The 26,061-nt window shown below is 41.7% G+C and overlaps 1 protein-coding gene across 1 annotated transcript in view; it reads right to left on the reverse strand.

Annotated features, from left to right (window-relative positions):
• The window catches only part of BTBD9 (BTB domain containing 9), a 187,849-nt gene that overhangs the window by 160,308 nt on the left and 1,480 nt on the right, over positions 1-26,061 (reverse strand). Inside the window, exons 2-5 of the mRNA XM_056853291.1 lie at positions 20,164-20,527; positions 17,693-17,957; positions 14,706-14,925; positions 12,692-12,811 (exon numbers count right to left, since the gene is read on the reverse strand). Coding sequence (XP_056709269.1) covers positions 12,692-12,811; positions 14,706-14,925; positions 17,693-17,957; positions 20,164-20,527 — 969 coding nt within the window. The remainder of the gene's footprint in view (positions 1-12,691; positions 12,812-14,705; positions 14,926-17,692; positions 17,958-20,163; positions 20,528-26,061) is intronic.

Here is a 26,061-nt window from a genome sequence, read left to right on the forward strand (position 1 = left end):
CCTCGCTTTCCTCTTATCCCCTCTACCCCTGGCAACCCAATATCCTCTCCCCTTTCCCTGACTCAATCTCTCCTTCTCAGACATTCACTAACCTACCTTTTCTATGTATCCCATCTTCAGCTACATTTATTATTTATTTACAGCATCTATCCCCCACCTGTCTCCACAGTGAGGACCAATGCAGCTTACATTATTCTCCTCTCTTCCTTTTTAGCCACACAAAAAACCTGTGAGATAGGTTAGGCTGAAAGTGTGTGACTGGTCCATCATCACCCAGTGAGCTTCTACAGCAAGATGGGGATTCAAACCTGGTCTCCCAGACCCTACTATGAAGTTCTAACAGCTACACCACACTGTTGAAGAGTAGCATGCAGTTAGACCTAGTTGAGTCATCAGGTGGTATAAAGCCACCCAGCAGTTGTTGTCAGGCTTAGGTTTGCCAACCTCCAGGTGGGACCTGGAGATCTCCCAGAATTACTACTAAACTCCAGATGACACAGATCTGTCCCCCTGGAGAAAATGACTGCTTTGTAGGATGGATTCTATTGCATTATATTCAGCTGAGGCCTCTCTCTTCCCCAAACATCCTCCCTAGACTCCACCCCAAAATCTTCAGGAATTTCCCACAAGTTTCCACATTGTTTTCTACATTTTTTAACATCTATATGAAACTTCTGGGTGAGGTCACCTGGAGATCTGGTCTGGGTTGTCATTAATACGTGGATGGCACTCAGCTCTATCTGGCACTTCTAACTGTTCCCAGGGAGGCTGCAGAAACCCTGAACTGGTGCCTGAAGCCACTTTTGGAGTAGATGGAGTTAAGCTTCAGTTTATCAGGGGACAACAAGATGGCAGTGCTACTAGTGGGCAGAAAGTCTGACCCAGGAGTTAAGGTGTGACCCGTTCTGGATGTGGTTGTACTCCCCTTGAATGAACAGGTCCGTAGTCTGAAGGTGCTCTTGGACCCAGGCCTACTGCTGGATAAGCAAGTGGCAGCTTAAGCCAAGAGTGGCTTTTACCAGCTTCGACTGGTTAGCCAGCTGCAGCCTTTCATGGACAGAAAAAATCTAGCCACTGTGGTGCAAGCCCTGGTTACATCTATATTAGATTACTGTAATGCACTCTATATGGGCTGCCCTTGAAGAGTGTTCAGAAACTTCAGTTGTTACCAAATGCTGCAGTCAGGATGTTTGTTGACTGGCTTGCCATTTGTTTCCGGGCAAAATTCAAGGTCTTGCTCTTGACCTTCAAAGCCTATCTGGTTTGGAACCAACATACCTGAAGGACTGCCTAATCCCTTATGAACCTTCCTGACCGTTATAGTCATCTTCAGAAGTCCTGCTTTGGGTGCCCCTAACTTCTGAGATTAGGCAGGGGGCAATGTGGGAGAATGCCTTCTCGGTCAGGGCACCAAAGCCTTGGAACTCTCTCCCCAGGGAGATTCATCTGTCCTCATCTGCTGCCATCTCCCGCCAGTGGGCGAAGATTTTACCATTTTGTTTGGCATTCCCTCAATGATCCCTCCTTCCTAGCCAATGTTTTATATTTTGTATATATTGTAACTGCTGTATATGTATTTTAGCTCAGGGTTTTAACACATACAATCATAGAGTTGGAAGGGACCACCAGGGTCATCTAGTCCAACCCCCTGCACAATGCAGGAAATTAACAACTACCTCCCCCCACATCCCCAGTGACCCTAAGCCTCCGCCCGCCACACATTTTGAAGTTGTTTTAATGAGAGAGAGAGGGGGGGAGGGAGAGAGGGAGAGAGGGAGAGAGGGAGGGAGGGAGGGAGAGAGAGAGAGAGAGAGATTCCGGGAGAGAGGGAGGGAGAGAGAGGGAGAGAGGGAGAGAGAGAGAGAGAGAGAGATTCCATGTGACTGCTTATCCAACATCATGTATCCAAAAAGGAGTTGGAATGTATTGGTGAAATCCAAAAGTATGTTTATGAGCAGATTTGCACAAATATACCCCAAGAGGCTCAAGTTTAAGCATAAAAACCCAGATTTATTCCTGGCATTATGTGACTAACCAATTCAATAACAGTAGTGATAAAAGCAAGCCCAATGGGAGTTGACAGCTGGCTCGAAAAAAATCTCGGCTCTTGAACTGAAAAATGAGCATAAATATTATTTTTATTTTGTACCTATGGCATGAATATGCATAACCAAGAAATGTTTCATTAACTGTTTTGCACTTCAAGTGTGATTTTAAGTGGAGTACAGTTTGTTTCAGAAATGTACCAACAAACTATACTCATCATCTGCTTAGAAATACTGGAATACATGGATATTTTATGCAGTGACATTAGATTAATTCAACAGATGGCAGCCATTGATCAACAAACTGAAATAAACCAAAAAGTTATGGATAAATCCAAAACAAAAAAGACGCCATAAAAATGTAGACAGATTTGCACAGCTAATTCTGGCTGCAAAAGCATTACTTAAAACCCAGGCAGTACTTTAGGAGGGGGGGGGGACCCTCATGTTACGACAGCCTTTTAGCGCAATCACTTTTATAACCTCACAGGTATAACAAACTTGCAATTCTGCAACATACTTCAGAATTATGACTATTTTCCATGTGTGAATTAATTCTTCAAGCAGCTTGGTAATTAGTCTTCAAACTTTACAGTTACGGATCATTTTGGCCAACATCATATTTCTTGACAAGGGTGAAACTGTAAAACAGCTGATAACATTTGGAAGGCTTCATTGCATACACTGAGACCTAATATATTGTACGATGACACACCAATGGAACAACACCAGCTGTATACCTCCACATTGTGCCCCGAAAGTACACTGCATCTGAGGAAGTGCGCTCTGACTCACAAAAGCTTATGCTGAAATAAATTCTGTTAAGCCTTTAAGGCAGGGGTAGGGAACCTTTTTTCCGCCAAGGGCCATTTGGATTGGTTCTTGTAGGTTATCCGGGCTGTGTAACCATGGTCTTGGAATTTTCTTTCCTGACGTTTCGCCAGCAACTGTGGCAGGCATCTTCAGAGCAGTAACACTGAAGGACATTTGGATATTTATAACATCACTCGCGGGCCATACAAAATTATCCGACTTAAAAATTAGACGACCAAGCCCCAAGCAGGCAGCTGCCCCAGATGACCCCCCCCCTTGGTGTGGGCAAGCAGGCAGGCATCCAACCAGTGGCGCACTCGCCCACCTGGTGGCACAGGATGGTCTGTTGCACCAGCCAGGCGTAGCCATCCAGCTGCACGCCGGAGTTGCTCCTGCTCCGCATGGTCGGGGCCGGATTCTATAGCCGGCTCCGGCTACCTCTGCCTGCAGGGATGAAATGAGGACACACTGGCTAAGAAGTCCGTCCCCCCACATTCTGGCCCTGCCCCCTTTAACCCCTCCATTGTCACCACTTTCGCACCCAGCCCTCTTGTAGTATAGAGGGAATACGTTTCTCCATGGCCTGGGTGGAAAAGGGTTAAAACAATTTCTTGGGCAATCCTAGCAGCTCCATAGCTAACGACTCTCCTGCAAGGGGGGGAAAAGGTTCCTTTTCTCGGCAAAACAAACTCACATCTGCCTTGCATAGAGGCTATTACTGTCCGCGGGAGGGAGTGGATCACCAGTCTTAGATCCTTCTGAGCTAGAGATCTGCCAGAACCCACGAAGGGCCAGACCAAATGATTTCGCAGACCTTAAACGGCCCCCGGGCCTGACGTTCCCCACCCCTGTTTAAGGGATCAATTCAAGACGCTTCTGTTTGATTTTACATGATAAGGAGTTAATCTCAGTGTGGCTCTGCACAGGATGAGATTTCACATGAGCAGTGGGGGGGCATAGTTAAGAAATATGCTCCCCTCTGCAGCATACCTTAACTCTTCCTTCATTGTGTTATTTGGTATTGCCCAAAGAATATTCCAAAGAGAAATAAAATATCACATCCTGCTGTATATGAGCCAGATTTCCCCATCACACTTGCTAACTGGTGCAACACTTATGTGCCAGGAGGGACAGCCACAGCATTACAGCACTTCATTTCCACTCTTTGTGATACAACACCATCATACAATGTGGACAGTTTGCTAAGGAAAGCATGAAGTGCTATGCTGACAGCCATCCCCAATGTGGTGCTCACGGGTGCCCTGGTGCCTACCATCACCTTTCTTGGTGCTTACCAAGTGATTTAGAAAGTAGGCAGAGCCAGGCAGAACTTTTGCCCAGCAGGACTTCTGATTGGCCCCTGGAGATCTGCTTAGTTGAGCAGATGTAGAGAACATCGCTTTTGGCAGCAGCTACCACCACAACACAAGGATCCTCACTGCATGACTGAAGGCAAGGTGTGTATGCAAGAAAATATTTTTAAACAATATGTTCATTTTAAAAGGCAGAGCTGCTGCCTGAAATGCTGAAGTGTTACTATTAGAGTTATGCATAACCCCACTTCCTGACATTATGTGTCTGGCTCTACCTCCTCTGGCAGCCATTTTGCAGTTGTACCCACCACTCCGTGTCCAAATTCTAAAGGTGCCCACAGGCGTAAAAAGGTTGGGGACCCCTGGGTTATGTCATGATGCAACTACTACTGTGCAGCAAATCCCACCAAACTGCACTGTACAATGCAACCATACCATTAGTTGCCCAGTCCAGGGCCGGACCTTCTCCTAGACTTACTTGAGCCCCAGCAGGTGGCCATGACCCTGGCCCCAACCTTTGGGTTGCCCACAGCTCCAATGGCCACCCCAAAGCCAAGAGGACCAGCACTGCCAGACCAAGCAATGCAAAGCTCCTGTAAAGCACTGAGCAGCCCCTTTAAGGAGCTGCCAGCAACAGCAGCTGGGCCAGACTAGCTAGGCCATCAGGCAATGAGGAGCAGGTGTCAGGGGTAAAGGAAGGCTGTTGGGAATGCTCATGATTAAGCCTGGCCCATATAAAGGGCCAAACAGCAGGCCAGGAAGGAGGCTCCAGGTCTTCTCCAGACAGTGGAGGTGAGACTTGAGAAGAGGAGGAACAAGGGTAACCCCCTCCCTGCATCTGAGGCCTTTGCTGGCCCTGAGGTTTTGGCTGGAACCATGGAGGAAGACAGAGAGGACCACACTGCCATGGTCAGCCAGGATCACCACACGATCATACATGGGTTGGATCCAAAGGTTATCTTCTGCTAATGGAAAATACATTCCATTTAGTGAAGGTGTCCATTCCAAACCATGGGGTGTAGCTTTTAACCGAGGAGCCCGTATTACTGCAAATCTGCAGTTCACTGTCTACAAACTCTCCCTTGCCTGTGAAGCCTCTTTTGTTTCTGCAGCAGTTCAAAACCTTTTCACTGCTTTCAAGTAGTGAAGCTTTTTTTCAACCTCTGCTATATATGGATACTTTCATATAGTATTTGTCACCCATGTGTTTTAAGCAAATTGTTAAATCTGTCAAGCAACACTCTAATATTTATTTTAATCAAGAAAGTAAAATAATCTCACTGCTGGTGACATGTGTAGATAGCTAATAATTCAATCAATATAAATAATTTACTCTGCAGCTGCTATTACTACTTAACGTTTACACAATGTGATCAGTGTGTTAAGTGCAGAAGGATATACAAACAAATACACAGCCTGGATACAATAACCTAGGAAAGCAACTTGCAACATGAACACCCTTTTCAGGAAGGGTGTAAGTCCAACTTGTTTAAAACCCAATTTTAAAAATTGATTAATGAATCAGTCAATTACAGAAATGGATCACTACTTGCACATGGTAACAGTTACAGTTCAGGGCAACTATGATCCGTCATAGCAAGAAACCACCGTAATTAGATCTTTAATAGAGGAGAACCACCAATCTGGATCAATGGATCCTTTCACCTCTCCCAAGTTCAGTAGGATATACAGTTCAATATCAGTCAAATATTTTCACAACAGTGCCATGGACTGTTGTAGAGAAGGCCTTCCATTTTCATAGTGGAAGATTAATTTTCAGCAGATAAACAGTCTGGCATGTTGCCCAGAACGCCTGGCGATCAATACACAAATAGGCTTTGCTTCTCTGCCAAGCTAACTATGTGTCAATCCCAATTCTAAGGGTCTTTGCTCTCTTATCAGAATGGTAAGAGGAAAAAGCAGCTGGGGGGGTACGTGGTTTGAACCGTTTCTGGTGTCTGTTGTATTGATTATGATCACAGGCTACAGAAACTCTTCTTTTATTTCAGAACACCAGAAGCAAAATCGTTAGTGCGGATTATAACTGTAAATCAAGGCTCAAACATACAAAAGGCTAGACACAAAAGATCTTATGATGGGCGGGCAGGGGATCCTTCCTAGCCAAAGCCTTAAATTGGCCACAATATGATACTTTTAATCCAGATTTTTACACAAAGAGCATTATTTTCCAAACTTTAGATGGGGTATGTTTGCATAAGCAGTCTTGCCTCTCCAGCCGGATCCTTTGCAAAAAAACAAAAACAAACCCTGGATTTCCAGAGTTTCATGAAAAACAAAATACTGCAAGAGTACCAGAGAGGTCTCTCTGCTTATTTCATTTGCTCCATCAATCCTCTCTCGTAATTCCTTCGTTTCTTGTCTCAAGAGCAAAGAGGCCACGGTGTCTTCCAGTGCTATGAAGACCATGCTTACTCAAAATATATGAAGATTTAATATGCTTTTATTATCAATACCAAGGGCTCACTCCTAAAAATAGCAAAGAAAAGCAAGTTACACTTTAGTGACACCATGTGGCTGTATGCCAATTTGCCATCTGCTTGGAATATGAAACATGTTCAGCAGTTTTATTGGTAAAAATCTAACTCCTAACTAAATTTCTTGCCATCTTGTGGGAATGAATGGTTGCAGCATAAAAAACACCATAAGAAATAAATCAACATGAGTGTACAGAGGACTGGTTGATTTACAATTTAAGAGGCATATTTGTCACTTGTACAATCAAACTAATGTAGTGGATTATAGAAGAAACTGACAGTGTGTCCTAGTTTACATCTGTTTCCTATAGCTGTCGCTTTGAGAGGATAATTACCTACAAAATTAACACTTGCTGTCTGACTGTAACAACTAGGTTTGAAAATTTACCCAGAAGGATGCAAGATAAATGACATCAGGACAGCAGCATTATCGGAGACTTGCCTAGTTTGTAAATTAGCTTACACAGATGCATGATATTCGCTTTATAGGTGGGGTGGGGAGGATTCTGGATGGCACCATTTCTATTATCAAGTTGCACAATAGCAATCCATATTACATGCTTGTTTTGTTCACTTTGCTTGATAAAGGTTTTCATAGGCAACCATGGTCTAATGCCTGACTATCCAGAAAAGCTGATTAGCATGGCACAAACACAACTGGTCTTGCTTTCACAAGCATTTCACAACTATCAACAGTGAGGATTCTTCTCACCATCTCTTCCTAGAAGGATGTTACTTTTAGACCTAGCTGGTATATTCGATGGGTCAGCCCTCTAGATGACTAGAAGACAGTTCTTTGCCACAAAGAAAACAAAGACAACAAGCACTTATTGAAAGGATTTCAGCATTCAACAAAGCAGGACGTTTTTAGAGGGCAATATGAAAAAAAACAGAGTTGCACTTACCTGTAACTGTTGTTCATCTAGTGGTCTTATCTCGTTCGAAGTACTCAGAATTATAGAAGACTATTTAATTAATACTATTCAATTAAAACTTTTTTTAAAATTCCAAAGAAGGTGCTGAGTGCCATGAGAGCTCAACGGAAACTGGCCTGGAAGCGGCTGATGGTGGGATGGGGTGGAAGACTTAGAGTAGAAATGCTTTTTCCTACAAGCCTCCCCCATGGGCCAGATAATGGGGATAGGGTCTGGGACAGATGTACTCTCCCCCTCCACCCCTCATCTTGTAATCAACTGGATGGCAGTGGCGAGAGGCATGGAGCAGAAAGCATGCGCAGGGCGCTCTTTCTGCTCTAACCCTCCCTCCCCAAGCTACTGCCAGCCATATGATCAGGGTCTGGGCTTAGAACACGCCAAGCCCAGATCCCCAATCCATGGCGGGGGGGAGGAGCTTTGAGAAAATATGTACTTTCTGATCCAAGCCTCCCAACCAGCCAGGTAATGGGGGGGGGGGAAGTGGACTTGGGGCAGAAAGTATGTCTGGCATGCTTTCTGATATAAGCCCAGACCCCTGATTGGCTAGAGCTGGCTCGTCAGCATCAGTGCCAAAGGAAGTATTTTATTTTCAACGTGCTCACATATGAACCATATCTGACAAGCTAAAGCATCTTTATTGAACTGTGAACCTTTTGACCCTCTACATCCACCAAGTATATTGGGGAGATCTGTCTGAACAACAGGGTTTTAGAAGTAGGGAAATATCTGTTTTAAAAGATATACCTATATCCTGCTCCTCTGTTTGGCCTCCCATCCAAGGATCAATTCCACACCCACTTAGCTTTAACAATGCAGCGGCCTCAGATGCTCACAGGCCATTTGCTGAAAAGAGAGCAGCCTTAAACAGCGGCAAGGCCGCTCCACTAAACCTCTAGAGTTTGACCTTCTAATCAAAGCAGTTATCAACTGGAGAATATCTGACCCTTGAAAAAACCCAGTTTATCCTTCAAAGAGAAGTGCTGGACCGAAGTTCCTTCATCAATACTTTGTTGCACATCACAGCAAAATTCTTATCAATCTGAAAAGCAAACCCTCACCCATTTCTTTAACACATGCTTATGGTTCATGCAGAAGGAAACTCACAAGTGCAGAGTATCATACAAAGAATGTTAGACAAAGCTGGAGCCAAAGAACTGTGTGGGGCCAGAAAACAGCTGCTTCTACTGTTCCTCAAAGGCACAAAATGCTTTCGTGAACAGAAGTGAGATTCTGCATACTTAAGGGCAGGGAACCTTTGGATCTAATCCATTGACTAATAGCAGGATAGCTGCTATACATCGATATAACTTATGCAAACAATTTAGTTTATTCTGTCCCTGTGCTGAAATGCACTATGCATACAAAGTAACAACAGAAACTAATTTGGATTTTTCAAAATGCTATTCAGAACCAATTTCAGACTGCAATAGTGGCTACAATATATTGAAAGTAATGCAATGAATGACTGATAAGGCAGACTAAATCAGCCTTTGTTGTGAAATTTCTGGCATACATTTAAATATTAATAAACTAACTAAAATCAGGTGTGGATCTGGTGGAACAAGTTCTTCCGGTGTGACAATGTGGTAATATTTGTATGAAGCTGATATTCTTTAATGCAAATCCCCATTCCACAAATTAAGAGAAGCAAATCAAGACACATGGAGCAAAAAAATTGTCCTTCCCTTCTTCTTGTGTGAGCTCTTGGAGTCTTTGCATTGCATTTTGCACCATTCCCTAGCACCCCCAAACCCTAAGGAATCACTGGGGGCTCAAGGAACTCGAGTACAAAGAGGGCAGTGGTGGCAAGATTCCCTCAGGTGAACTCTAATATTAGAAACAGAACAGCTACTGCCAACATACAATCCCTTCTGTGAACAGAAAACCCTTCCACACGTGCATGAGAGCAGGATAATACTTCCTTCTGACAATAGCCCCTCGAATCTCAAGGGGTGCCATTTCAACAGGGCCTATGAAATGCAGGGGGGACAGGCAGTCAAAAGGCTGCTGGACAAGCTGAACACTAGCACAGCAGTCTGGATTCTAACCTACACCTTTGCTATTGGACTAGTTATTTCAGTGAGATACAAGCTTTGCCTCTAATCCGGCCCCTCACACCTAATTTAGCATCAGAAAATGCCCACTATTGACAGTATTTACAAAAGTACTTTGAAAAAGAAGTCCTTGTAGAGAGAAACACCTCAGCACACGCTACACAAGTAACCAAAAGGCAACAAAGGTGGACCCATTCTACAACAGCTTCCCACAGAACCACCTGTGCAATTCAGACCCCAGTGCATCTTGAGCAGAGAACATGTGCATCAAAGGTACATGAAGTCTAGCTAATTCACACAAATTAGTTCCCAAGCCACATGACATAAGGGAGGGAAAAGGCCTGCAGGAACTTTCCCATCCTTATAAGATTGGAGAAAAGGGGCTACAGAACAAAATAATGTGGATCCCTTCTCCAATACCTAAGAGATCAAACAAGAAACCATGCTTCCCTTTGCATCCCCAAATGTCCCTGAACTCTTGTGCTTCCAAACTAACTTCCGGTGGGATGAGCGGCTTGTCTCTTTAGAATTTATTTTAAATGCTAATGCATGAGAAAAATTACAAGAACTGACTGTATTCAGTATTTTAAAAGATACTTATCTTTCCCTTAAAAGAATCTTATTATTTCTGAGGCCAATGTTGCCTTGAATCCTGAACCCCATGAGGACTTCAAAGGAAAGAACTAAAACTGCCTTCCCTCAAGACATTAATGTTACTTCTCGAATCTCTCGCAGAGTTTATCCCCTGGAGCTTTTACTTCTCCATACTTGGCCAAACCTCATTATTTTTCCTATCTACATTAGAAAAAGATGCAAAAATATTCTGGAAACCTGCACACATGCATGGGTGTCTGCACACAGAGAGAGAGACACCCAATCCCCCCAACAGGAAAAAGAGCCCCACACAGAGTGGCCAAGGAGGGAAATAAAGATGTTTTGATCAGAGTTCACCTCCCACACTGTCACTGCCTCAACAGGAGTCTCTGTTAAACGTTAGAAATCTACTGAAGGGGAAAATGACATTTTATTGAATATTACGATGCCAAGCTACAGCTGCCATAATAACGAAAACAGATACCTTCTTCAGCAACAACAAAGTGACATTGATGAAATTTTTACTTGGTTCTCTGGCAAGGATTGACTTCTGTAATTTTTTTAAAGAGGGGTACTTCAAGAGGTTTATAAATTAGACACTTTCCCCACCAAGCATGTATAAGGTCCTTATTCCTGTAATAGAAAACTGTTCTAAGATTGCAGTTAACTGGTAAGTTTTTGGGAATTTTAATGTAACTCCCTAAATTGTTCTTTTTAGGGTTTTTAATACCTCTTTCCTGCAATTTAGGTCCAATATTCATGATTAATTGGGATTCAAGATACTTATGAAAATTAATGTACTAAATTAAAAACATTTTCTATAATGTTTACAATGTACAGCTAAGCCACATACCAGAGACATACTTTTTAATCTATCAAACTTACAAACATAACAATAATGGGTACATACATTATTGTGAGTTAATATATAGGGGTAGAAGGAAGGGGAGGAAAGTTATAACACTTTTCAATTTGGGTGCCTGATGTTCACCATTCATCTACACAGCCATCTCAAAAATTGCTTTAATTTTTCAAAATCAATGTTCTTTTCTTTTATTCATGTTTTAAGGAAACTTTTATGCCGCCTCTCCAGGACACTGCCTGAGGCAGTTTACAAAATAAAAATAGTAAAAACAGAACGTAAAAAGGTGTTAATTAAAATCCAGCATAAAAATGTAACTCAGCCTAAACAAAAACAAAAAACCACAGACCATAAAAACAGACCACTAATAGCTTAAAATAGCAGTTTCCAGACCAAAACAGTGTTTTAAAAAAACCATTCCCCTAACTAAAAGCTTGGGTGAACAGAAATGTTTTGGAATGTTGCCTAAAAGAAAGCAATGTAGGTGCCAGGCAAGCCTCAAGGGGAAGGGCGCTCCATAAGTGAGCGGTCACTACTGAAAAAGCCCTGGCTCTGGCTGCCACCAGCCTCACATATGAAGACACGGAGAGCAGGGCTTGTGTGGCAGGTCTTAGCTGGCAGGCTGGGAGTGGGGCAGCCCTTCAAATACCCAGGTTTGAAAGGTAAGAACCAGCCCTTTAAATTGTGCCTGGAAAGAGATGGGCACCCAAGCACTGTATCTTGCCCCTGCCAATAGCCTGGCTACCGCATTTGGGATGAGCTGAAGTTTCTGGACCCTTTTCAAAGGCAGCCTCATGTAAAGCGCATTACAGTAATCTACCCAGGATTTAATCAGAGTATGGATCACTGTGGCCAGACTATGAGTGTCCACCTGCCTGGGGAGATACCTTTCCATCAAGGGCAGAGCTGTTTCCACCTGCCTTCCAGATCCTTGGACTATAAAGAAGCCAATTCTCGAAGGAAGGCAGGAAAAGGACAGCAGGAAGGCAGGCAGGGGCTGCCTGTCACTTGCCTGTGGAGTGACTGTTTCTACCTGCTCTGCGTCTCCCCTCCAGCTCTTGGGACTATAAAGGAAGCTGCCTTCTAAAAGAAGGGAAGGAAGTGAGTGCCTGTCTGCCTGCCAAGAGACTGTTTAGTCAAAGTCAGAGTTGTTGCCACCTGCTTTGCCTTATGAACAAGTTTGTTATTGGCATGTAGTAAATGTGCAATTGGCATATCCTGCATGTCTATAGGATTTGATCGTCTTATGTATTTTGTACACTGTAAACTATTTTGAGTCCATAGCATATGGCAACAAGGGGGTTAAAAGTGCCCTAAAACAATAACTCATACTTTTTGAGGAACAGCCAAATACCATCAACAAATCAGCCAAAGCTGATAAGTCACTATGTGTCTTGAAAATAGGTGTTTAACAGTACAGTTCTGAGCAGAGTTACTCATGTCTAACCCAATTATTTAAATGAGTTTCAATCAGATTAACTCTGCATAGGATTGTCCTCTACATCTAACCACCAAAAGCAAAATAGTTCAAACCCATATTAAAAGAAAAGTCCACCAACATAATCACAATATGCACTGACCTGCAAACCCGGGCTGGAAAATACAGTTTTTGCCATGACCGACAAAGATATTTGGAGTGATCAATTACGCGAATCCAGTCCAGCTCATCCATAGACACTTCAATATAATAGGAGTAAGATCTAGGGATAGCAAAAAATAATAATATTAAAAATGAAATTATCAACATATTAATTTTATACAACATAATTAATTAATCCTAGAGGCTGACTACATTAAAGTCATATGAACTCCACAGGATAGCATAAAGAAAAGAGTTTAGCGAATTATACCTTTAAGTAGCAATATAAAATTGTATTACTTTTTAATGCAACCATGATTGCAGTTCCACCGAAATTATTTGCTACAGGTACATCTCAGGCTGAAATATAATTACATGCTAAAAATACTTTGAGGTCTTTTTAACGGCCAAATTCACCATCTCAATAAAATGAAGCAGTCCCCCTTCAAACATGATGGAACATTAAATGCAGACATTTAACATGCCTAAGTCATAAAAAGATAATTTGCATCCCTCTTTCACGATCTAAATTTAAACATGAACTATGGCTATTTCTGCTACAACATCAGCAAGGAAACTTAGGAGAGATTCAGCAGAACCTTAAACATCAGCATGTAGTAAAAAGAGACTGGAAAAGGTTTATTTTGTGTTGTAATCCCTTTTCCATTGCTTTTTCTCAGTGACTCTCGCCCTTGTTACATCTCTTGATCTGAATAAATTGTATCATATTTCTCTCTGTTGATTTATCTTACAAATGAATCATTCTGACCTATCAGAAACATGAAATTTGCATGAATTCTTACGCCCACTTTCCTGGGAGTAAGACCCATTGAACATAGTAAGATTTACTTCTCAGTAAGCATGCATAGAATTGTGATGACAGCATCCTCACTTTCTTATAGTAGAAGTTGCTTGCTCCAGCTCACTAGTGTATGCTTTATTAGTACGGTTGCAGGAATGATACAAATATGTGGGAGGGGGCATATATACCCTTGATATGAGTGTAGACTTTCAAGAACTCCCTAAACTGAAGGTGAAGCATTGTATGTCCTACAGAAATAGGCAAATGATTCTGTACTTGGATCCAGGGTACAGATCAAAAATATCTGCACTATGGGGCTTCACATAGATAGGGGAGATGTCTATATATACCTGGTGCAACTCTCAGGTTTGCAGAAAAATCTTTTTTCAAAAGGAGAAGATAAACCAGAATTTTTTTAAATGTTGAGATCTGGGGAGATTACCTAACAAAATCTCAGCAAGCATTTTGGATTGCCAAGGCAAATGCAGACAAGTATCATGGATATTATTATTATTTCATTTATGCCCCACCTTTCTCCCCAGTGAGGACTCACAATAGCTTCCATCGTTCTCCTCTCTTTGATTTTGTTCCTTACAACAACCCTATGAGGTAGGTTAAGCTGAGACTGTGAGACTGGCCCAGCCAGCTTCCATAGCAGAGTGGATATTTGAACTCTAGACCTCTCTCATCCTAGTCCGACACTCTAACCTCTGTGTCCGTGGTTTCCTAGATTATCCAAATTGGCTGCCAGTTTCATTTTGAAACTCAAGGCGAGCGGGAGAAAGAACGAGCAGCTAGTCAGGGGGATGGAGAGAGGAAAGAAAAATGGACAGAAAAGGGTGAGACCGGGGCTTAAGGGAGAGAAGGAAGCAGGGAAAGGGGTGAAGCAGAAATAGTGTAGAAAACGAGCACGGATGGTGAATAAAGAGAACCTCCATATTCAGAAGCAGTAAACCTCTGAATACCAGTGCTAGAAGGCAACAGCAGGGGAAGGCCTTGGCCTCTAAGCCCTGTTTCTTGGCCTTCGAGGACAACTGGTTGGCCACTGTGTGAAACAGGATGTGGGACTAAATGGATCACTAGTATGATACAGCAGAGCTCTCCTTATGTTCTAAGTAGGCATTTGGGCACCAGTAACTTTAATACCAAAACTTTAGGGCCATTTTCCCTGGCCTAAACTACTTTCCTGAAAGTAAGCTGACTTGGAACATACCTGCTATCACGGTCCCAAAGTAGTATTTGTATGTGGTTAATTATTGATGGTTGACCTAATTTAATCTCAATACCAGAGTGGCAGTCATCATCAATTGGATGCCGGGAAAACCCATGATCCAAATCATAGTTTTGCGTGTCTCCATCTAACAAAGCAGATTTCAATTCCCCTTTAACTACTTGGGCTCCATATTTCATCATGGCAATGTTCTCACCAGGTACTGCAAGGAATGGGAAGGGGGAAAAATTGATTGAAGACATTTGTTTCAAAGAGGAAAAAAGAACAGAACACTTCTACAAAGGCATTCCTCCCAAATCACAGCCTTCACTGGAACAACTATATTCTTTGTAATTTTATTAAAGATTTACAAAATCTCTCCTAACAAAGACAGTGGGCACAATCAAGCAGGTGGCCATTGTGACACTGGAATGAGACACAGCACTACCCAAAAGTAAGTCCCAAGCTAACTCTTGTTGGATTGTACCCATAGTGTTCAAAAGAGATTTTATTACTCATACATCTTGTGCTTTTAAAAGATGCAATATTCTAAAGTTATTTAAACAGCCTTTTTAGACAATTGTTAAGAATAAGCACTTTGCTATTCAACCAACTTCCTGGAAAAAAAGAATGGTTTCATACAAAATTTTCCTAATGATTTGAGGGTTAGAATCTGTACCACAAAGAGGTACAGATGTTACTGCTAGCGCCACTAACCCAACATCAACACCGTATTTACTCGAAAGGACGACATCCTTCAATGTAGGACAATCCCCCTAACTAAAAGGAGGTTATACATAAAAGCAGATGACCCTGAATTTAAAATAACCCCTCCTAAAAAAAGGTGGCAGTAAAAATGAAGGTTTTTTTTATTACACAGTAATCAATGTACAATAAATATAGGCTACAGCAGAAAATAATTAGTTACACTTTTTGTACCTCTTTACATTAACTGTTCACAAACAGTACTGGATCGCTCTGTTTGAAATTTAAAGAAGCAAGAAACTGGATTTTATACTCTCCACCCTGAATTGAACTACTAGGCTCAGATAAATTGACCAGCTGACAGTGCAATCCTAAACAGAATTACAAATCCCTTGTAATCCCTTCTAAATCAGTGTAACTCTCCTTAGAAATGCACTGTTAACCAGTCCCCCATCCCCCCCATTCACAAGGCTTTCTGTAGGCTAGGAAGTCACATTTTTCCAACAGAAAGCGTTATATCTCCAATCCAGCATCCCCTGGTGATGCAGCACTGCCTGACTGCTGAGGTCAAATGGCTGAAAGTGAACAACCTGAAGCTGAACCTAGAAAAGTGAAGCTGGTGGGGAAGGTGAAAATCTTGAAGGAGATAGTGCTTCCCATTTCCAGTGGAGTTCAGCTGACTCTCACTGACTCCGCTAAAAGCCATGGGGTTATGTTCCACCAGCAAAAGTGCTGAGTCCAGTAAGTTCACGCAGTTGCATAAAACGCTTTCTTCCCATTCAGTCTACCCCCTCAAGATGGCCTTGGCGGTCTCTCCACCTGGATCCACACCATCGTAACCTTGAGAGTAGAGTACTGTAATGCACTCTACATAGGTCTCCCCTTAAAGCCACCTCAGAGACTCCAGCTGAGGCAGAATGCCGCAGTTCAGCTATTATCATTAGCTAGGCTAACCATGCGTATCACGGTTACTGCATACTGCAGTCACTCCATTGGCTGCCCATCAGTTACCTGGTTCAATTCAAGGTATTGGCTATCACATACAAAGCCATTCATGGCCTTGGTCCCTCATCTCTGCAGAACTGCTTCTCTCCCTATGTTCCACCACAGCAGCTTCACTCATCAGAGCTGGTCATTCTACAGGTGCCACCTTGCACAAAGGCAACAATCAACAACTACCTGTACATACACCTTCTCTGTTCTGGCCCCCACCTTATGGACTGGCCTGCCTGATGAGGTTAGGAAGGAACCCACTCTCCTGGCTTTCTGTAAAGTCAGCAAAACTGAATTACTCAGGAGGGCTTTTTTATACACAAAATAGGGCTGTACTGTACCGAAATGGTTCTGAAAGATGAACTGGTAAATGAACAGGGACTGTAGACTATACTACTGTGCACTGTCTGCAGCTGAAAGCATATTCCTACTGTAATTTCTGCATCATTTAATGTGTCACATTTAAATGCTTCAGCTTTGTTTCACCCTTTCAACTCTATATCAGATTTCTGCTTGTTTTCAAATTTCTGCAACCTACATCCTATTGCATTGTTTATTGGATGTCCCAGCCTTTTGATCGTAAAGGCTTACACTGTGTAAGCCACCTTGAGTCTCAGTGACAGAGGCAAACTATTAAAAAAACATAAGTAAAATGAATAAATAACAGCTATAGCTAATGTTGCGTTCTGCTGTAAACTCAAGGTTTTCTTTGAGTTTCTCTGTCCTGGGGGGGCGGGGGAGTGGAACTACCAGGCAACTCCAGCCTGCAGCACAGGAGAAGAAGTAAAAGCTGGAGTGGAATACTATTCTGGGCCATAAACATGGGTCAGCAGAGAAACAAATCCATCTCCATCGTTCCTACCACTTCTAATTTTCCAGACAAAGAGTTGCAGTTTCTAAATCTAGCCAGAGAGTCTACCTGACTCCGTCTCTCCTCTTGACACTCAGAGCAGCTTAAAAGGCAGTATTTGCAAGACTTTATGTCACTTTCACTGCCACTCCTCTCTACTGGTAAATGAACCGGCACACTTCCTCCAGAGTCGGAAGCGACTTGACAGCACTTAACACACACACACTTCCTCCAGAGCTGTCCCCACGGATGTAGTGAATCACCTCTCACACCTCTCAATTGATATGCGTACCTGAGTGGAAGATGACCCCCACCCATTTTTAGGAAGCCGGAAATGGTAAAAAATGTCATCATCCTTTCAAGTAAATATGGTAGTTATCTTTTAATTATAGGAAGACATATAAAACACTTCCTCTACAAGATGGAAATGTGTAAGGCTTACTTAACATGCCCCTATAGTTGAGGTCCATGTCCCGACTTTCTGATCGAACTTTGATGGCATCCAAAATTGCATCAGGCGAGAGCAATCCAGAAGGCCTTACAACATTTAAAAGCTCCATCAAGCTCATCAGTGGCAAGCGTACTGCCTCCATTATTTCAGCATGATTTTCCTTGGGGTTGTGTTTACACCAGTTCACCAAGGCTTGGAAAATATCCTTTTCAGGAGCTGCAAATGAATCTCTCACTACAATACTGAGAAGAGCTGCCTAAAAAAAGAAGAAAAAGAAAAGGTTAAGAGAATGTAAAGTCTCGTTATATTTTACCAGTGGACTCTTTAAAAGACACACATAACAGATTGTGTACTTCCTTTCACCCTTTACTTGCATTGTTCACTGCTAAATAATTTTTCACAAGTTTGAGGTCAACGTTCTTCATACCAAAAATTTATCTTCATTCTCTTTTTTTTCAACCAGAAATCCATTTTTATTCTTGATATAATCTTGCTGGGAAAAATCCATTATATATTAATAAATCTGTGCATTTTCAATCTTCTCATTAAAAATGCGCTGAAGGAAGGAATTACCTTATAACCACAAGTGCAGCTGGTGAGGTGAGTCTTCTCTGTTGAATCTCTCCTAAAGAAAAATGGCTGCAGCCTGCCTAGGTGAAAGCAGAGGAAACCGACCCTGCCGCCATAATCAAGCTGGTTATCCAGGGAGGGAAAGATCAGCTGCACCCATTCCAAGGACACTACCTGCTTATTGTCCCCAAAAACTACTAGCTGATCGGGACCCAGAAATTACAGAAAGTGTGGCAAAATTCCTGATGACAGCAATCAACCAATGGGAACTTAGCCATAAAGAGGATCTCAATATTAAAGAATAAACTGTATCCAAACTGGTTTTTAACATTCAATTTTTTAATTTCAGCTTTTGTATATTCCTTTAAACATATTATGCCAATAAAGGTATTTGTATTGTGTTGCCCCCAAATATAGAATACTTTTCTTCAAGGCCAGGTTAAATGCACTACCATTGGAGGAGTTAGCAGCCAGGTTTTCAGGGATCCCTTTTTCTGAATGATTTTGTGATTGCAAATTTGGACACTCCTGCAATAATGGGGCGAAAGGCAAGGTAAGATTTCTGTTTGTTTTTCAGATTTCTGTAGTCCAGAAATTGTCTGTTGTATTGTTCATTGGATGTCACATCCTGTTATATTTGTATTACACTATGTAATCCACTTTGAGTCTCAGCAAGAAAGGCAGACTACTACCAACAACAACTTATCTAAATAAATAAAAACCTGAAAACACTGGGTGACACAAAGTTTTCTCTTACAATAAAAAGGCAATAAAAATTTGTTCTCATCATGGAACTACTGTCCCCAAGTTCTACATAGCAGTTCAAAGTTAAAGCCAAAACTATTCTATCAGAAGGCTGCCCAATTATCTCATCTTTAGTCTTAAAAAAGAGAGAGACTATTATAGAACCCGCAAAACAATTGTCTCCCCTTTATAAAACAGTGTTCACACAATGAGAAACTGCTGAAAAGGTCAAAGTTTCTGTACATTTATAGCAATACTTGAGATAGCATTTTAATACATTATTTTATCGACACCTCTCTTTTTCACCCACTCTATGGAAACTTCTAAAAAGAGCCCCGTGGCGCAGAGTGGTAAGCTGCAGTACTGCATTCCAAGCTCTGCTCACTACCTGAGTTCGATCCGAACGGAAGTTGGTTTCAGGTAACCGGCTCAAGGTTGACTCAGCCTTCCATCCTTCTGAGGTCGGTAAAATGAATACCCAGCTTGCTGGGGGTAAAGGGAAGACAACTGGGGAAGGCACTGGCAAACCACCCCGTTAAACAAAGTCTGCCTAGAAAACGTCAGGATGTGAAGTCATCCCATGGGTCAGGAATGACCCGGTGCTTGCACAGGGGACCTTTACCTTATGGAAACTTCTGCCTGCAGCCACATTTTCTATGAAATCTAAACCTTTTTCATTACTTTCACATTTAAGGCTAATAAACAGCATGTCCACCGCTAATGATTTCCAAGGTTAATGACAATATGGGAACAAACAAAGGACAGGATAAATAGGGAGGCATTAGCAGTTCTGGGCGCCCTTTGGGGGGGCTGTTTTAAATAACCCCCCTCAGTATCAACAGCAAACAAGATGAAATATCAGAGAAATAAACGAAACAAGGTTCTACACCAAGAATCATGTAAACCTATAATATGAACTAATGTATTTACTTAGCATAAATATTTAATTCCAGGATGGTATGATAACAGAAACGTTCAGATAAATAAGTGGGGATAAATAAGATTAATAAGGTAATAGAAGCTGGGTAACTGAATATACCAGGGGCCTTTTCAGGCACTGTCTTCATATTTTCAACAAAATGCTAACAATCATCAGTACAAGAATCATGTGGGGTTTTTAAAATCAAACTTTAAAAATGAATGCTTACCTTAGAAAGTGACAGGAAGCCTTCACTAGCAAGCACCTCTTGAGCATTTCTGTCCATAAACATGCAGCACATACATGTCAGTTTGGGAAGCAAGTAGAGACTCGCAACATCATAGGTCATGCAAACATTCTGAATGTTAAGGATGGTACAAAGATATTCAGAGGTGGAATCTTCCAGTTCTGGGAATCCGTATTTATGAGCCAAACTCAAGAAGTCTAAGAGGACCTCCTCCTTCTCATCTCTTAAAGTGGCACGACCCGTGTAAATATATTTCAATAACATTGTAAAGGCTTCGGCAGTGGTGTCTTGGAGAGGAATTTCTGCTTCAGGCTGAGATTCACGCATTCCACCATACAGCAGTGCTCTGTACGGATGGGCAAAGAAAAAGAAATAATGTGGGAAAGTACATATTCTAATAATAACAAACATAATGTTCGTCCTTAGCAAAGAAAATGCATCTAGCATAGTTTCAGAATTTCCCTTGCAAGAAGAATTTCTGCAGTTCAAAAACAATTTGGTAGCACTGGATTTGAGCACTTGCTGAAACACCCCTACATTTTAATACTTAGGTGTCTGGCAACAGGTTTTTCTCGAGGAATGGTTGGCCCACTGCCATGAAGTACAATTGCAATATGTAACTAATTAGTTGTCAAAATATTTATATGGTTGCAAATATTATAGCAGCCACAGTGCTTTTCTACCATGCTTTTATTAAATATGCAGGAAAAGTCATAGCAGGAGCACAGTATTTTAAGGCAATTTATTTAAAAAGTTACCATGTGAATCAATGGGAAAAGTCTACACTCTAGCTACAGAATATAACGAGATTGTCAGACATATTACACAGGCAGTTACAAAGTTAAACAGGGATTTTTTTTAATATATATTTTTATTGTTTTTCAAAAATTACTATACATCTCATTTGACAATACATCCTATATATCAATCTTTGAATCAATAAAAAATTTAAAAGTTATTAGGTGTATGTCTTCCATATTAAATACAATTAGTTATAATTGACTTCCCCACCGACTTCCTCCCTCCCTACATTAATCTGGTATCTCCTTTGTATTAATATTTTCTAATCCTAATAGGTTATTATTTTAATGTTGTATTTCCCCCTTATTTAATACATTTCGATAAGTAATATTAATATAATATTAATAATATAAGGAGAAAAAAGAAATTATTAAAGAAATAAAAAAAACAGAGACAGAACAAAACACATTGACATAATTTTCTCCAGTCACTCATCTCTGTCAAATTATAATGGATTAGATCTTAAGAAACTATTTACCCCAAAATAAAAAAATAGTTTAATATTGTTATTCCTCTACTCCCCCCCTTTCCCATATCAAGAATCAAATTGGTATTCTCCCAGCTTTCCTAGCCCTTCTTTTTGAACTTTTTCTTCTGTCTGGAGTTTCTGTTGCCATCTGTATGCTTTCTTGAAGTGGCCTCTTGTCAGTAACAATCTTCACCCATTGCTCCTTGGGCTGTTGGTTCTTCTTTTTGTATTCCTGTAGTAGGATCTGTCAGCTCATTATTTCTTGTCAAAAAGTTTTTGATATCTTCTAAGGAATTGACAGCATGTTTAACCTGTTTGTAGGTGAAGGTAAGTCCTTGTGGTAGTAACCAGCTGTATTTTATTCCCTTGTTTCTTAATATCTCAGTAAAGTCTTTATAGATGTTTCTCTTTGCAATCAAGTGACGAGGGATGTCTTTGAGAATTATTAACAGTGTATCATCTACACTTAGATGGTTCTCCAAGTATATTTTCATAATGATGTTTTTCATCTGATGTCAAAGAAGGAGATCAAGATCTCTCTGGCTGTTGTTTTCTGTACTCGAGTTGACAAGGGGATTCTGTATATTTTATTTATTGCGTGGTTTAATTCTTGTTCATTTAAATGAAATGTATCAGCAAGTGATTTTATGATGGTCTCTCTGGTGTCCCCTAGTCTTTCAGGCAAATTACGTATACCCAGGTTGGATTCTCAGTTTCAGATCCAAAACAGCTAGTTGGGCCTTCACTCGCTCTTCCTAAAGTCATATTGCTTCAATTTGTTGTGCTTGAGATTTCATGTCCATTTTAACTTCTTTCAATTCTCCAGTGATGTTTTTAACTGTGAGTTCCATCTTGTTCATGCCATTTTTCATTACTGTAATTTAATCTTTTATTTCCTTGATCTCGTTTATTATGCCATCAAATTTTTGAGTAATAATTAAAGTCATTTGTATAGCTGACTGTTTTTGTTGTATAGAAACCTGTTCAAACTTCTTCTTTAATAATTCCATTTGTGTGGCCAACATTTCTTGTATCTTTTGATGATTACTTTCCATGATTGTCTGTGGCTTTTGTATTTTCCAGACTAGTAAGTTGAATATAAGCAGGCAGCTCCGTGCAAAAAAGCTACTAAGTTGTTAAAAGGCTCTGGCTCGGCTTTAAAACTTATTCCAGGAAGTGTACAAGGAGTTGTAAGGCAGTGGACTTTCCGTCGCTCCCACTCTATGATTAAAGAGGGTAGGATTTATTTTGCTGCTACACTGAGTGGGGCACATCCGGCCCAACAGCCCGCTATGATTTCCTGTCTTCCTAGAAAGACCACTTCCTTAATGAAAATGTGGCTGGAGGACTCTCCTAAGGTAAAGGAATAAAGAATCAAAAGTGAAGGATTTCTCCGCCCCCCTTCTACGCCGCAGCCACCGATTGGTAGCTATTTATGCCACTCAGTTCTTTCCAAATGTTTTGTTTGCCTGCTAGTTCAGTTTATAGTTTAATTAAGTAGACTTTTTAGTCTGAAGGTCACTTAAAATCCTGGGCGAAGGGGTATAGAGTCTTTAGCCGATTTTGAGAAATTCCAGTCGTTCAAAATCGAATTACTAGACAAAGGGAGTTCATGTAACTTACTCGTATGTTGGAAGTCGGGGTTCTCTGTTGTTAGATTGTTCAATGTTCAGTTAAAGGTAGAGGAGATTGTAGCCTATTTCCATGAGACATTCGTGGCGATGGAATTCCTCCTCAGCCGGTGGGACTTCATCCGACCCTCCTCCACAACAAGTTGCTCTTGTGGGAGGGGGGTGGGAGTCAAACCACTCTTCTTCGGCAGCAGGGGGTTGCTTGCTTTTTGATCCACCATGTAGGATTGGAATCGGGGCTTTTGAAGGGTCCCCCGACTCAGAACGCCTCTTGGTTCCCTCGAGAGATCTCGGGGGACATGGCGCTCGGATCAGCTCACTACCGGAAGTCTTGTTAAACAGGGATTTTTTAATAACTAAAACAGCACCTGTGTGTTGAATAATGATTGTATAAAATAAACCTGCGAGGTTGTGTGGTCACCATCTCACATATGATTATGGAGAGAGAAGATGGACCTAATTTTTCTCTGAGGTATGAGATCACTTTTCCTAATAGTGAACTCAATGGTCCCACACCAATCAATAGGTTAGTAAAACAAAGCTACAACAGACAGGGTAAGGGTTCCCCAGCTTACTCAGATTCCCCAGCTATGCAGATATATTATTTTGTAGTTTTGTTTAAAGAAGAAAAGAAGATTTTATACCCTGCTTTTCTCTACCTTAAGGAGTCTCAAGGAGCCCCGTGGCGCAGAGTGGTAAGCTGCAGTACTGCAGTCCAAGCTCTGCTCATGACCTGAGTTCGATCCTGACCGAAGTTGGTTTCAGGTAGCCGGCCCAAGATTGACTCAGCCTTCCATCCTTCCGAGGTTGGTAAAATGAGTACCCAGCTTGCTGGGGTAAAGGGAAGACGACTGGGGAAGGCAATGGCAAACCACCCGTCAACATAGTCTGCCTAGTAAACGTCAGGATGTGAAGTCACCCCATGGGTCAGGAATGACCCGGTGCTTGCACAGGGGACTACCTTTACCTTTTAAGGAGTCTCTAAGCAGCTTACAATCACATTCACTTCCTCTTCCCACAACAGGCACCTTGTAAGGTAGGTGATGCTGAGAGAGTTCTGAGAGAACTGTGACTGGTACAAGATCACCCAGCAGGCTTCATATGGAGGAGTGGGGAATTAAGCCGGGTTCTCCAGATTAGAGTCCACAGCTCTTAACCACTGTACCACACTGGCTCTCAGAGTCCCAAAGAGGACTGAGCCCTCCACTTCTGACCAGGAAACACAGATTATTGAGGTTAGCCGAACTTCTGTTGGTGAACAAAACAAGAACCCCTAACACCTTACATTATCGAGGGGGAGAGAGTTAAGAAGGTTAGGGTATGTATGCCACACACAACACATCTAGGATGCTGCATGTTTTTTAGGATTCTGAGACAGCTGATTTGAAACTAAAGAGTTTAGGGGAGGAATTAAGAGTTGAAGGAAAAGGACTTTCTTCAACTCTTATCGAATCACACCTTCTGAAGACCCTTCTGCTGCAAAGGCGGATGAGCCCCTAACAGCTTATAGTATCCTGAAATTAGCGGGGAGAGGATCAGAGTCAGGCAATATGTGACCAACCCGAATTCCCCCCTACCCAACACTCTCAATACAGCACGAGAAGATAAGAATATTCCCGTACAATTCCCTCTGTTCAGCAGTCAACAGTACAGAGCAATTTCACTACAGCACAGACTTCTGAGGTTCAGAAGTAGGTAAGCAGGAAGCTACTTATCTAACGTGCTAATCAATAATTTTACCCTATTATACTATTGGGGGGAGGGGAGTTTCCCAACTACTTACTCCTTGTGGCCCCATCTTGTTACATTTTAATAATCATCTAGCAACAGTAAAGAGTTTATCATTTTAAAACATGCTGAAATGATGCCAAAAATCATTAAGTGAAATAAATATCAGCCTTTACAGTCATACCTGCTGAAGTGCATGAAAACATAAACTAATACAAGTTCTTCTTTTATGGTAAGCTGAATATGCTGCATACTAAGACTTCAGGGTAATTAGGCCCTGTACACTAAACTTCTCCAGAAATAGACACAGTATAGGAAAGTATCTGGAATTCTATTAGGAACTTAATCAGAAATTAAAATTAAAGTAATTACACTTACCAAAAAGGAAAGTGAGACAAGCAATTGGCTTTCCTAAATGCCATAATCACAGCCAAAAAAACAACAATCGGATGTGGTGCAGTTGGGTAATTTTAGATTCTGGATAACAGTCTTACGGGGCACTCTTGTAGATAGTAATGTAGACTTCAAATGTGCAACAGCGGCTTTTGGGGGGCTTCTGCTGAGCCCATGAGCTAGCACCCCTCACATCACTACTGAACAACAATAGATGCAAAACATAAAAATGTGGCACTTCACAGCAAACATCATAACCATGTGCCTACCCTGAAGGAGCAAAAAGTACCCACCAAAATATAAGGACAGGTTTCAGCATACTCCACGGGTATGCAGAAAATATTAGTTTGTAAAATTGTGGCGAAAGAGTCCTGCTCTGACCTGCAGGCCCTATTTCACCATGCCTTCCAAAGTTTTCCCAACACCTGGAGGGGCTTTTCTCCTCCTCCGATTAACCGCCGCCGCCACCACCTGGCTTTTGTAGGAATTGCCCACTGTTAGGGCAAGGACTCCCAGCTTCCCTTCCATGTCCTGAGGTGTTGTCTCTGTGTCTCCTGCTATCCAGCATCTGGTTATCGTGGGGACAGCTTACTGCCTTGTGCACCACTGGGGGAGTAGCCACTTGCCAAATGACTGCCCCTCCCCTTCCTCCTGGTGCTTTTAAAATAGCATGTCCAAGATGGTGGAGGTCTAGGTGGTACAGAGAACCCCTACCAGTATCAAATGTTATAAAGCATTTATTAAAAAGAACAGGTCCACAAGCATACTCTCAGCACAGCACCAGATTGAGCAAAGGATTCAAAAGAAAAGGGTAGAACGCAATTCCTCTAGCCCTCCCTCTATACATTGCCCCAGCAG

The sequence above is a fragment of the Euleptes europaea genome, chromosome 7 (genome assembly GCF_029931775.1).
Source record: "Euleptes europaea isolate rEulEur1 chromosome 7, rEulEur1.hap1, whole genome shotgun sequence".
NCBI lineage: Eukaryota > Metazoa > Chordata > Lepidosauria > Squamata > Sphaerodactylidae > Euleptes > Euleptes europaea.